This window comes from Lathyrus oleraceus, chromosome 1 (genome assembly GCF_024323335.1).
Source record: "Lathyrus oleraceus cultivar Zhongwan6 chromosome 1, CAAS_Psat_ZW6_1.0, whole genome shotgun sequence".
Taxonomy (NCBI): domain Eukaryota; kingdom Viridiplantae; phylum Streptophyta; class Magnoliopsida; order Fabales; family Fabaceae; genus Lathyrus; species Lathyrus oleraceus.
The window spans coordinates 341952193-341964119 of record NC_066579.1 but is presented as its reverse complement, the minus strand read 5'-3'; the positions used below and the strand labels follow the sequence as shown (position 1 = coordinate 341964119).

General features: G+C 34.9%; 1 protein-coding gene across 2 annotated transcripts; it reads left to right on the top strand.

The window, feature by feature from the left end:
* Positions 1-231: 231 nt before the first annotated feature.
* LOC127135523 (PHD finger protein ALFIN-LIKE 4) lies at positions 232-3350 on the top strand. Of its 2 annotated transcripts, none has more exons than XM_051062200.1 (5): positions 232-533; positions 619-651; positions 2013-2241; positions 2560-2689; positions 2815-3350. In XM_051062200.1, the coding sequence occupies exons 1-5, from the start codon at positions 431-433 to the stop codon at positions 3100-3102; spliced, it is 783 nt and encodes a 260-aa protein (XP_050918157.1). In that variant the 5' UTR covers positions 232-430; the 3' UTR covers positions 3103-3350. The 2 variants fall into 2 exon arrangements, with proteins under 2 accessions (XP_050918157.1, XP_050918155.1); XM_051062198.1 differs by having other exon boundaries at positions 2800-3350.
* The last annotated feature ends 8577 nt before the right edge of the window (positions 3351-11927 follow it).

Here is an 11927-nt window from a genome sequence, read left to right as displayed (position 1 = left end):
AAAAAAGTAACCAATTTTTTTTTATTTTAATAAACTTTTAAAATTTTGCCATAACAAAATTATAGTAAAAAAGTAAAAACATTTGACCAAAATTATGATTTATAGTCTAGTTTAAAAAAATAATATTAAAAATGTAATTGTCTAAAAAGTTGAACTTATCTAGAGAGTCAGTTTTTATTCGTGAAAGTGAAACCGTACGGTACATACCCCATAGTAAAATTGAATAAAAAAATAAAAATTAATAAAGGTTTGTAGAGTGGAATTATTATGAATTAATCAGATCCGTCTATCCACGCTATATAACTCCCTTTACTCTCTTCTTTCCCTCTCATTTTCAGTTTCTTCTTCTTCTCTTCTTCAGCTGCTGCTGCTGCTGAAACCAAACCAAATCCAATTTTCTTCTCTATAATCCAATTTCCCTTTTTCCGCCATGGAAGGTGCTACTGGACCTCAGTACAACCCTCGCACCGTCGAAGCTGTTTTCCGGGATTACAAAGGTCGGCGAGCTGGTTTGATCAAGGCTCTCACCACTGGTATGTTTCTCTCTGTGAATTTTCGTTTTTGTTTTCATTTTTTTTATTTTGTATTTTTTTTTATATATTTTTTTTTTTGGTGCAGATGTTGAGGACTTTTACCAGCAGTGCGATCCTGGTTAGTGTTTTTGCCTCGATCTTTGTTGCGTTTTGAGATTGTTTTGTTTTTGTGTGTTTTTTTGTGTGTACTCTTATTTATGTGGTTTTTTTCTTCGGTTAGTTTTTTGTGCTTATGATTCTTTCGATTGCGGTTTTTTTGTTTACTTATAGATTGAATTGTTTGTGGATTTGTTTGTGAATGATGAAAACTGAATATATATATATTTTTTTTTGAGAAAAATGAAATTTTATGATGGTGTATCTGAGTTCTATTTTACTGTTTTTTTTGTATGGGTATGAAGTGATTGTTGGTAATGGTGAATTCTTTCTAGGGAATATATTTCTGTGAAGCAAAGTTGTAGTGGTTAAAGATTTTGGGTAATTCTTTTGCTGGTTCAATCTGTTGGTTTGATCAGTTTAACCACTGTGATTTTGCTTCACGGAAATATATTCGGTGGAAAGAAATTAGACCGGAGATCGAACTGTTCAATTGGTTCAATTGGTTTAACGATGGATTGAATCAGGTGCAGTTCGATCTAATTTGAATCAATAGCTATCACTTGGTTATGTTGTTAGAATTAGATTGTAGGTTGAACTAGAGAGTTCGATTGGTTCAATTAGTTTAACCGTTGATTGAACCAACTTCAGTTCAATCTGGCTCGAACCACTGTCATTGGGCAATGTTGTTTGACCTAGAATGGAGATCGAACTAGGGAGTTCAGTTGGTTCAATCGGTTTAACCACTGATTGAACCAATTGCAATTCAACCTGGTTTGATCTTTGGTTGTATAAGGCTGTGAACCGACCGTGATTGAACTAGCCATTGGACCGGTTGGCTTTCAGTTGAACCGGCCGGTTTGGTTTTGACAACATTGTCACTGGACAGACTTGTTTTGCCTCCTTGTTGTATGATGATCTATATGATCGGTTTACTTGTCAACTCCAAGATCAGCATGAATGAATTATATGTTTTGCTTCTTCTGGCTTACAATCTTTGCTTGTTCTATGCTTTGCTTATTTTGAACTGTTTAGATGATATTTAAGCATCTTGTCTGCACTAAGATTACATATACGGCTGTTTTGGGTATATTTTTGTTTGCTAGATTGAAACCCTAAGAACAGCTTAGATTTTGATGTATATGTTTTCAAAATGATTTTGGACTACATTAATGTTAATGAATAACCCAAACCCTATGTGTATTTGATTTTGGATTCACATTGTTTAAAAAGGATTGTGTATGCTTGTGAATATCATATTTTAATAAATGCCGTAATATTCTGATGATTCTAAGTTTTCATTTCAATGCCGTCATAATTGTGATTTAGCAGTTTGATTCTGTGTTTTTGAACCACTGCAATGTTTAACATGTTGTACTTCAGAAAAGGAGAATCTTTGTTTGTACGCATATCCCGGTGGGTCATGGGAAGTTACTTTACCTGCTGAAGAAGTTCCTCCTGAACTTCCAGAACCTGCATTGGGGATCAATTTTGCTAGGGATGGAATGCACGAAAAGGATTGGCTATCTTTAGTTGCTGTTCACAGTGACGCATGGCTACTCTCCGTGTCTTTCTACTTTGCTGCAAGATTTGGTTTCGGTAGATCTGAAAGGTATTTTAATTCTTCTCTCAAACCCTTTAATGTGTTATTCATTTTTCATTTGTTTTTCAGTAATCAATCTACGTGTGTTAATGGTTGAATGAAAACATATTTGGTGCACGCCGTTTTCTTTTATTGGTGAAGTTATGTTTCTTATATGGCAAGATTGAATTGAATTGATTTAATTTCCGTGTGTGTTTGATGGTATACTGAACTTGTGTGTTGATGAACGTCAAAGTTACCAAATTGAAAAACAAAATTAGTTCATTCAAATCATATATATTTGCTACTTGTATCATGATCTGTGATGCACTGTGATTCTTCATGTAGGAAACGCCTTTTCACTCTGATTAACGATCTGCCAACAATATTTGAGGCTGTGACTGGATCTGCAAAGAAACAGGAAACGGACAAGCCATCCGTCTCGAGCCACAACAACTCAAAGCCTGGTTCAAAAGTGGTAAAGAAAAACCTTTCACCTTCACTCTTTCTTGTAGATTCATATATTTTCCTTGAATCAGTATGTTATTCATAATTATTTAATCATCATTGAAATATAACTAAATGCAGCGTGGATCTGAACAGGAAAACGAAGAAGAAGAGGAAGAAGAAGAAGAAGAAGAAGAAGAAGAAGAAGAAGAAGAAGATGAAGAAGAAGAAGATGACGGGGTATTGGACGAAGAAGATGAGGAGCAAGGGGAGTGTGCTGCTTGTGGCGAGAGCTATGTATCTGCATCTGAGGAGTTCTGGATTTGCTGCGACGTGTGTGAGAAGTGGTACCATGGAAAGTGCGTGAAGATCACTCCTGCCCGAGCCGATCACATCAAGCACTACAAGTGTCCTGCATGCAACAATAAGAGATCTCGTCCTTGAATATCATAGGGATGTGAGTTACATCTCACTGCTGTAACTCTATGCCGGCCAGCTATTTAGTTAGTTGCTTAGACATTCTGTGTTGTGCCATTTTGTGCGTTTTAGTCCCGTCAACTACTTTTGTGGATATTATTTATTAAAATACTTGATAGTTGGCGTGTTTCGTTTCGGACATGTCTCCAACCTTTTCCCTGTATGTTGGGATATTTATATGTTCTTAGTACCCAGAAAACAATTTTTTTGCTACAGATTCTCAGTTTTCTTTCATGCTAGTGCCCTGGATTTATCAGGTTTTTGATATGCTCTATATTGGTCTCTATAATATGCGGTCCGTGTTTATTTTACTCCACAGGTAGCATAGCCGCCGCCACTCAAGCTTCGGAGAAAGAATCCAAGTTTAGTTGAGACGAGCATGATATGTAACATGTTTGCCTCTATCTTCTCTCTCTCGAAGCATCGATAAACCAGTATTGCACGGCAATGCTATGCATCTGCTATTTTACTTGAGTGGCTGAAAGGGGGAGAAGAAGTGTTTGTTGAATGATAGACACTATCAGTGTAGTCAAGAGTGCTGGATTGTTTTCATCACTGGTGTGGTTGAGATCGAGCTTTTTGAAGCAAGATCATAAAAATGAACATGCTGGACTTTTTTTTTCTTCCTGAATTATAATTCTCATGTTTGTGCATGTGTGTATATAAATGTATATGAAGGTAGGATCTTACTTGCCGTGCTAACGATCTTTCACAAGCTGATCGTTCCTACTTAAGATATCGTGGTTGACTACATTGGACAGCATAGTGCAATGCTTCAGAGTCTGCCTACAAAAGCATTACTAAGGTATTTTTGCTTCATGTCAACTGGTTTTAGTGTCTGTTTGGTTCTCTGGTGTGAAAGTGTTGTTTCACCTTAGTTTGATAAAATTGTTCTTATATTTAATTTTGAATAATTTTGATTTTTAAATCAATTCTAATTTTGAAGCAACTATTTAAAGTTTTTATGTTGGATTAGTGTTGATTCTATTTTTTTGCACCTTGTTTATATGACATGTCTTAATACTCATTTTGAAAATCTTACATTCAAAGCAACATTAATTCAAGTTAATTTAAATAAATTCTTAATTTTTTGTGAAACAACTGTTTTAAGTTTTTATGTTGGGTTAGAGTTAAGAAGCAACTATTTAAAGTTTTTTTTGTTGGGTTAGAATTGATTCTAATTTTTTTCACCTTGTTTGTAGATGACATGTCTTAATACTCATTTTGAAAATTATACATTCAAAAGCAATTTTAATTCAAATTATTTAAAATAAATTGATAATTTTTTTTGTGAAACAATATTTTAAGTTTTTATGTTGGGTTGGAATTAAATCTATTTTTTGTGAAGCAACTATTTAAAGTTTTTATGTTGGATTAGAATTGATTTTTCCAACATGAGAAACAAAGTTGGAGGCAGAAAATTATGCAAAGAAAAAAGAAACACAAAATCATATATCTGTTGATTCCTTGTCATTTTTCTATATTCGTGTAGACAATTAAATTAAGTTCTTCATTTATTAAACTCTAGTTACTCTTTCCGGTAACTTAAGTAATATATCAAAAATACTTTTTAGTTGCAACTACAACCACTTTAGTTGCAATCTTTTTCTTCAATTTGTTTCTCTGATTTTTCCAAAGATACTGAGAAAAAATGGTTAATTCAATTGTCTCATTTAAATCTACAACAATCTTCTATTAACTTTTGTTCTTTGATCACTCCAAAATCGTTGAATAATTTGAATGTCTTTTTAAACCATCTGTTGAAATTTATATAAATGACTTAATTTTAATAAGGAATGAAAATTTAAAAGTCTTTTTTCCCAAATAAGACTCGAGTAATTAGAAAATTCTCTTAATCCTTTTGTTCAGTTTCTTAACTTGATAAAGGAGCTTCCCTTATTTGTTTCATAAACCTTAACAAATGTAACCGCAAATATTACGGTACAAGAAAAACATGTATTTTAGAGGAGCAAAATTTGTAAGAAACTAACAAAAATCTCTAGAAATGATGTTGTTTTGTGATAGAATTAAATTTGATCGAAGAGGGTGAGTTTGTTATTTATTACGGTGGTTTGGTGTTTCCGATGCGGTAGAGAGTGAGTTGATCTGAAAGGTTAACAATTCAAGAATCAAGTCATTAAGATAATGAGAAGTGAAGTTTGAATGTAAACTAATTTGAATACTAAAGAAATGATGCGCTCTCCTCTTTAAATAAAAAAATTGGTTAGCAACTAAATGCGTGTGATGAGACGTTCTATGTGGTTAGCCGTGAGATCAATCTGGACAGTTGAGATAACACTTACGAGGGAAATTGTTTGTTGGGGGAAAAAGGGATCCATCTACTATTTGTTGAATGTTGCTCAGTGTTATTATTGGGCTTCTGTATCTTTGGATCCCATGGCAACACGTAACAATTGTCTCCAAGGCCTTGTTTCTGCTTTGCAGCACGAGGGTTTGCGACAGGTGTCTTCACACAACCATGGGTCTGAAGACATGAAGGTCTTCGATGGTACGTCGACATTCTTGGTAACAAGCGCATTAAATGATTCTTTTATAAGACGTAATGTGATGATGAGAATGGTGGACATGTGTCCCTATGATGGTTAGTAATGATGTTTATCCTACTCGAGTGTCTTTCAAACCGTTTTTGATGAGATCTCAACTGTTGGTAGTGTGGAGTGATCGTACGGTCCTTACTACTTGGAGAGGGAACAAAAGGCTTTCGAAAGGTCAATTTTCCCTTTCGAATATTGTTGACTTATAAAAAGTGTTTATGCTTTCCTTTTAATTTTTTTTTGCTCAAGCGTTGGATGAAGCTCATGAGATTTCACTCGTTGGTTTTGGCCTACCATATTTGATTATTCTTATCCCTGAGTTTTAATGTTTAGCTTCCGACTTTTTCCTTCATTCTATTTCTCTTAGGGACTATAGAATAACGAGCTTTTAAGCTTGTTTACTTGCTACATTATACTTGCATTTGTTTCTTATTTCAACATTTTAAATCATGGTTATTATATTAAATTTGACCAAGATGGTCAGTAAAGATATTTCAAGGGATTGGGTGGATCTATGGATATTAGAGACTGTTTTCGATTTTTCGGAGTGTTCTTTTATTAGTTGAAGTGGTTTCAACGGCTAATTGGGGAGTGTCCCCTCGAATTAATATAAGAGGATCTAAAGTCAATATGATGGGTGTGTGATCCCTTTTCATGAATATATGTCCTCTCTCATAGGCTATTGTTTTCCCTTCAACGAGTTTATGGTAGGCGTACTGAACCATTTGCTTATAGCCCCATCCTAGTTGCATTTGGTGACCTGGACATTCGTCAAAGTTTTCCAGCACTAGTGTGAGTACTAGAGGTCAAGACATTAGTGATATTGTTCTTCCACCTTTTCAAGACTCAAAATAGCCACAATTGTATGAGTGGTTATAGCCTGCTTTCTTTAAGGCAAAGTTTTTTATATTTTGAGGCTTATTCTAATAGCGTGAAGTTTTTCAAGGATTGCTTTTTCTTGGTTATTCCTTCTAGTCTTGAAGCGCATGCGAAGATATGTCACTTAGAATTTGGCCCTTATCTCGCGTTCACAAATGTTTTCTGCAAATACTAGACTCAGAGCCACTACCTGATGGGGGTAGGAATATATCTCTACAGGGAAGGGTATTTGTCTGGGAAGAACTATATCTGAAGAATCACTTGGCAGATTTCTGTTAGGAACTTGGTTATGTTAGTGGGGTTGTTTCGTCCAATACACCATCCTGAACTGATTAAACAGGTGCATATAGACCAACTGGCTGGTGGATGCTAAATCAAAGGAGGAAAGGAAGAAAATATTTGGTAAGTGGCCCCAAAGTTTTGTCTTCCCTGGTCATTTTCTTGAATCTCTTCTTATGTCTTTTTTCTTGACTGTGTATATGCGATGAAAAATGAAGATGAAGTGCGGCGACTTAAGAAGAAGATATGTGTCATTGCTACTTCGATGGGGATTCCGAGTATTCCTTCTCTTAGGGGAACTTCTACTTCTGGCACACTCATAGGGTTGTCTTCTGGTTTGGTTACCGGGCAAATCATTTAGACCACCCGTCCTTCTTCTGCTCAAAACGAGATTTGGGTTTCCCTTAACAGAGTCGTGGTAGATGTAGCTTTATCGTCTCCTCGACAAGGAGGGGAGAGAAAGATTGGTTTCCATCTGAGAGCTAGAAGAGATTTGGGTTGAGAATTTTCCTCGCAAATGTCTTCGACCTAGATTTACAAGTGGGCGGGTTTCCGTGCAGGCGGAATTAAACCCTCTGTTGTTAGCTTATCTTGGACCGTGAACGTATACAGCATTTCAGTATTCTGTTTATGATAACGATTATGCTTATTTTTCTGGTCTTTACGAGGAAGCTCAGCGAAGGGAGTTAGAGAAATTGGCTTATCACAATCTCCAAGTTTCAGCTGTTTTAGAATTCGATGTTGTTGACTAGTGTTGTACTCCAATTTTATCTGAACATTTTCATTTTATTTGATCATACTCACATATTTTCTTTTTGGGCCAACTTAGGAAAATGCATCACATTTTGCATTATTACACTATTTCAAAAATAATCCCACTATTTATCATACTTTGATTTATTCATTTAAACATTTTCAGTGTCAATTCAAAAAATACCACATTTTGATCTTTATCTTTTTATCTTGTGTATTTTTATTTATTTTTGCAAAATTTCAAAGTAAAAATATAAACAAGTTTCCATAAAAAATACTATTTAATTTTCATTTTTTATTCATGTTATATCATATCCTACCACACATGCCTTTTTCATCAAGATTTTTTTTTCCAATAAAAGACAAAAGTTCTATCATGTTCATTTCATTTCACTAATCCCAATACACCATATCATTCAAGAGTCAATTCATAAAATCCACAAAATTGGCATAAGATGACAAAATAAAAAAAATAAAAAAATTTCATGCTATATGATACATGCCATATGTCCATTTATCGGTGTTTTTGGTAAACAATCATGAGTTTGAAAGTCCGTGAGATTAACTCGAAAAATCTCCAAAGTAATTTGTGCAAATGATTTTTGTAAACAATCGTGTGTGTGAATTGAATGCAGTCGTTACATGAACGATAACGGCATGAAAAAAGACTTTAAATGAAATCGGGTTGTGATAAATGATAAGGTAAAATGCAATAAATTACATTAAACAAAACAAAATTAAAAGTACATGTTTCATTTAAGGAAACAAAAGACTAATGAAAATGACTGGACGCAAACACATACATGTTTCTCGCTCGACTATTTTGCTCTTTGACTCGGGTACTCTAGTGGTATGGATAGTATGTATGAAATTTTGCGATCCTTAATCCCATATATGAGTCGTCTATTTGTTCTATTTAGTGTTAGACGATAATACCGATCTAGAATGGGGGTTGAATAGATCAGTTTTTGAAATTTAGTTCTTTTTAAAAATGTTTTCAACGGTTGCGGAAGCACCCTAGATTATAATCGTCTAAATGATCCGTTAATGGAAAGATTGGATACGCGTGAAACCAAATGGAATAACTACGATAGAGATAATCAATCACTATCTAAATCAATCGATTAACCACTACAATCCTTGATATCGTTACCTCTAATAATTCTTTAACACAATAAGATAGCAAGTAAAATATTACTAGATTTGTGTGAGATTAATTTTATCGAACACTTGGTGAGCACTCCACACCAAGTTTCAATTTCACTCAAGTTGAATGTGCATAATTTTACTCAGTTGCAATCAAAGTGATTGCACCAATTTATCGAATAGTTACTATGCACAACAATCAAGCGATATTGATTTTACTATTAATTTCACATAAAACGTAATTAATGCAGAATTTAAAGAGTTAAGAGATAGAGAGAACAAGATCGGATTTGTTGAGGCAGTTCCCATATCGTCCTCGCTTAGGGTACGTCTGCCCTCAATTCTAAATCTATAATTAAGATGTTTTTATTAACACATTGCAAAGTCAATACAAGAGAACAAATGATCACCATCAATCAACCCCTAGTGTTGTTGCAGGTCCTATTCAGTTCTCTCCCCTTGATTCGAGTTGAACCAAGTCCTTCAAGCGCTTCGAACAAACCTCTGGTTACAGCTACCGTATTGCAAGAAGGCCACGTTCTCCAAAACTTCAGCTCGGCTGATTTCGAACGCAAGTCGCTTGAACCCAAAGCTTTCTTCACAATCCTCCGGTTACCGTTACTTGTTTGACCGAACCCACCGTTCTTCAAACTTTTCACTTTGCTGAATCTGCGAAGCAAAGGTTAGTGCAGAAAACCCCAAATCTTAGAGGAAAAAACCCTAATGGTTTTATTCAAGAAAAACCCACACAAAGCCTCAACCCAAACTAAGATTACACAATCTTATTTGGACATTATCACAACAACAATGCACAATGCTCAACAAAGATTGTTATGTGTGATTATTGAGAAATGCAATGAAGAATGAAGATGATGAGCACTTTGGTGTATATCTTTCACTTTTCTTGTTAAATGTTGAAGAATAGACTCTAGAATATTTATATGATGTATGAACCAAATAACAGACATAACAAAATTATTTTGCAAAATTACACAACAAAATATTGAATCCAAGCAACGACCACTCGACCTGTATGGACCCGAGGCAAAATTATTCAATTAAAACAGGCGATGAGTCGACTCAAACATATTTTTTCCAAGGTTGAGTCGACCTATGAATCGACCTGTTCAGACCCATGGCTACATGTGGATGAGTCGACTCATTCAGTTTTCCCTGGATTAAGTCGACCTGTGACTCAACCTGTTCAGACCCGAGAGTTATGCTTCGAGTCATGAGTTAACTCACAGTTCTTAAACTCCCAAAAATGCGTTTTGAGATGTATTTTGACCAATTTAAACTAATCTCTTATGAACCTAGGATATTAACGATGATCAAGTGCATGATTCACATCTATGATATGCTCTTATATGCCTGGACACGTTGAACTTATATTTTGAACATGTTAGAGGATGAATGCATTCTATGATATGATGATACTGTCAAAAGTACACATTATGGGCGATTAGAAAGGTTTGGCATCATTAAAATAAGGACTAGGCATATTTTCCCTCACACACTCCCCCTTTTCGATGATGGCAAACCGTGGCACAATCGTGTACTTTGATAGACTTCCTCCCCCTGATTTTATGCATGCCTTCAAACATTCTGCTATTATCCTTCTGCTAAATCAGCTATTTTGTTTGTTTCCATTGCTTTTCCCCCTTTGACAACATCAAAAAGAAACAATGAAATGGTCAACATGAAATAAAGATATTTAGAAGCACTTAGTCAACGACTTTGCAACATATAGACATCAATAACCATGCACATAACATGAAGTCAATGGAAGAAGTATAGGCATAAATATTTCACGGAGCAAAAGAAAATAAGTAAATAAGATTGCAATAATTGTTCAACATAAACTTTAAGACAAATAAGTAAGTACAATAACATGCAAACATAGGGAAATGAAAATGCATGTTAAATATGATACCTAAGCAAGTTCAAGCATAGTTCAAGCATAGAAATGGATCACATTTAGTTCAAATCAGAAAACGAACATCAAGAATTACATGGAACAAGTATATACATACATAGTTGATCAATATATGTCAAATGGATAGGAACAATATTACCTCCAATGGTGATAGACGACGAGTGCCCTCACATAGCCGCACTTATAAATCAAGGAATAAACAGACATAATATATGTATTTCAATGCGATCCGAGATATTGAGAACACCAAGTTCCCTACGGATGTGGAAGAAAGGCTCTGTCGCAAGTGGTTTTGTGAAAATATCGGCAAGTTAATTTTTGCTATCAACATGCTCGAAGACAACATCACCTTTCTCAACATGATCCCTAAGGAAGTGATGCCGAATTTTAATATGTTTAGTGCGCGAATGTAGTATAGAATTTTTGGTTAAATTGATAGCACTTGTGTTGTCACAAAAAATAGGAATATGTTCAAGTTGAACATTGAAGTCGAGTAATTGTTGTTTGAGCCACAAAATTTGAGCACAATTACCGGCTGCAACGTATTCCGCCTCGGCCGTTGACAAAGCAACTAAAACTTACTTTTTGCTGTGCCAACTCACTAAGGAATTTGAATAAAAATGACAAGTGCCACTAGTGCTTTTCCTATCCGATTCACAACCGGCAAAGCCGGAGTCAGAGTAGCCAACCAAAGAGCAATCACTTCCCTTAGAAAATCAAAGCTCATACTTTGAAGTACCACAAAGGTATTTAAGTATGCGCTTGACGACCTTTAAATATGATTATTTGTGACATGATTGATACCTAGCACACATACATACACTAAATATAATATTTGGTCGATATGCGGTAAGATAGAGGAGTCTACGACCTTACCATTTTCATCTCGATGTATATTAACCGCATTAGGCATTGGAGTGTCGATCATTTTGAAGTTTTCCATATTTAAATGCTTGAGTAACTCATTGCAATACTTCGTTTGGCATACAAAAGTTCCTTCTTGAAGTTGCTTGATTTGAAGTCCGAGGAAGTAATTTAGCTCCCCCATCATGCTCATTTCAAATTCTCCCTGTATGAACTTAGAGAACTCCTTGACCAAATTTATGTTAATATATCCAAAGATAATATCATCTACATAGACTTGAACTAAAATAAAGTGTTTTCCTTGACGCTTAATAAAAAGGGTTGTATCAACCTTCCCTCTTGATAATCCTTGTTCTAGTAGAAATTTTCTAAGATGCTCA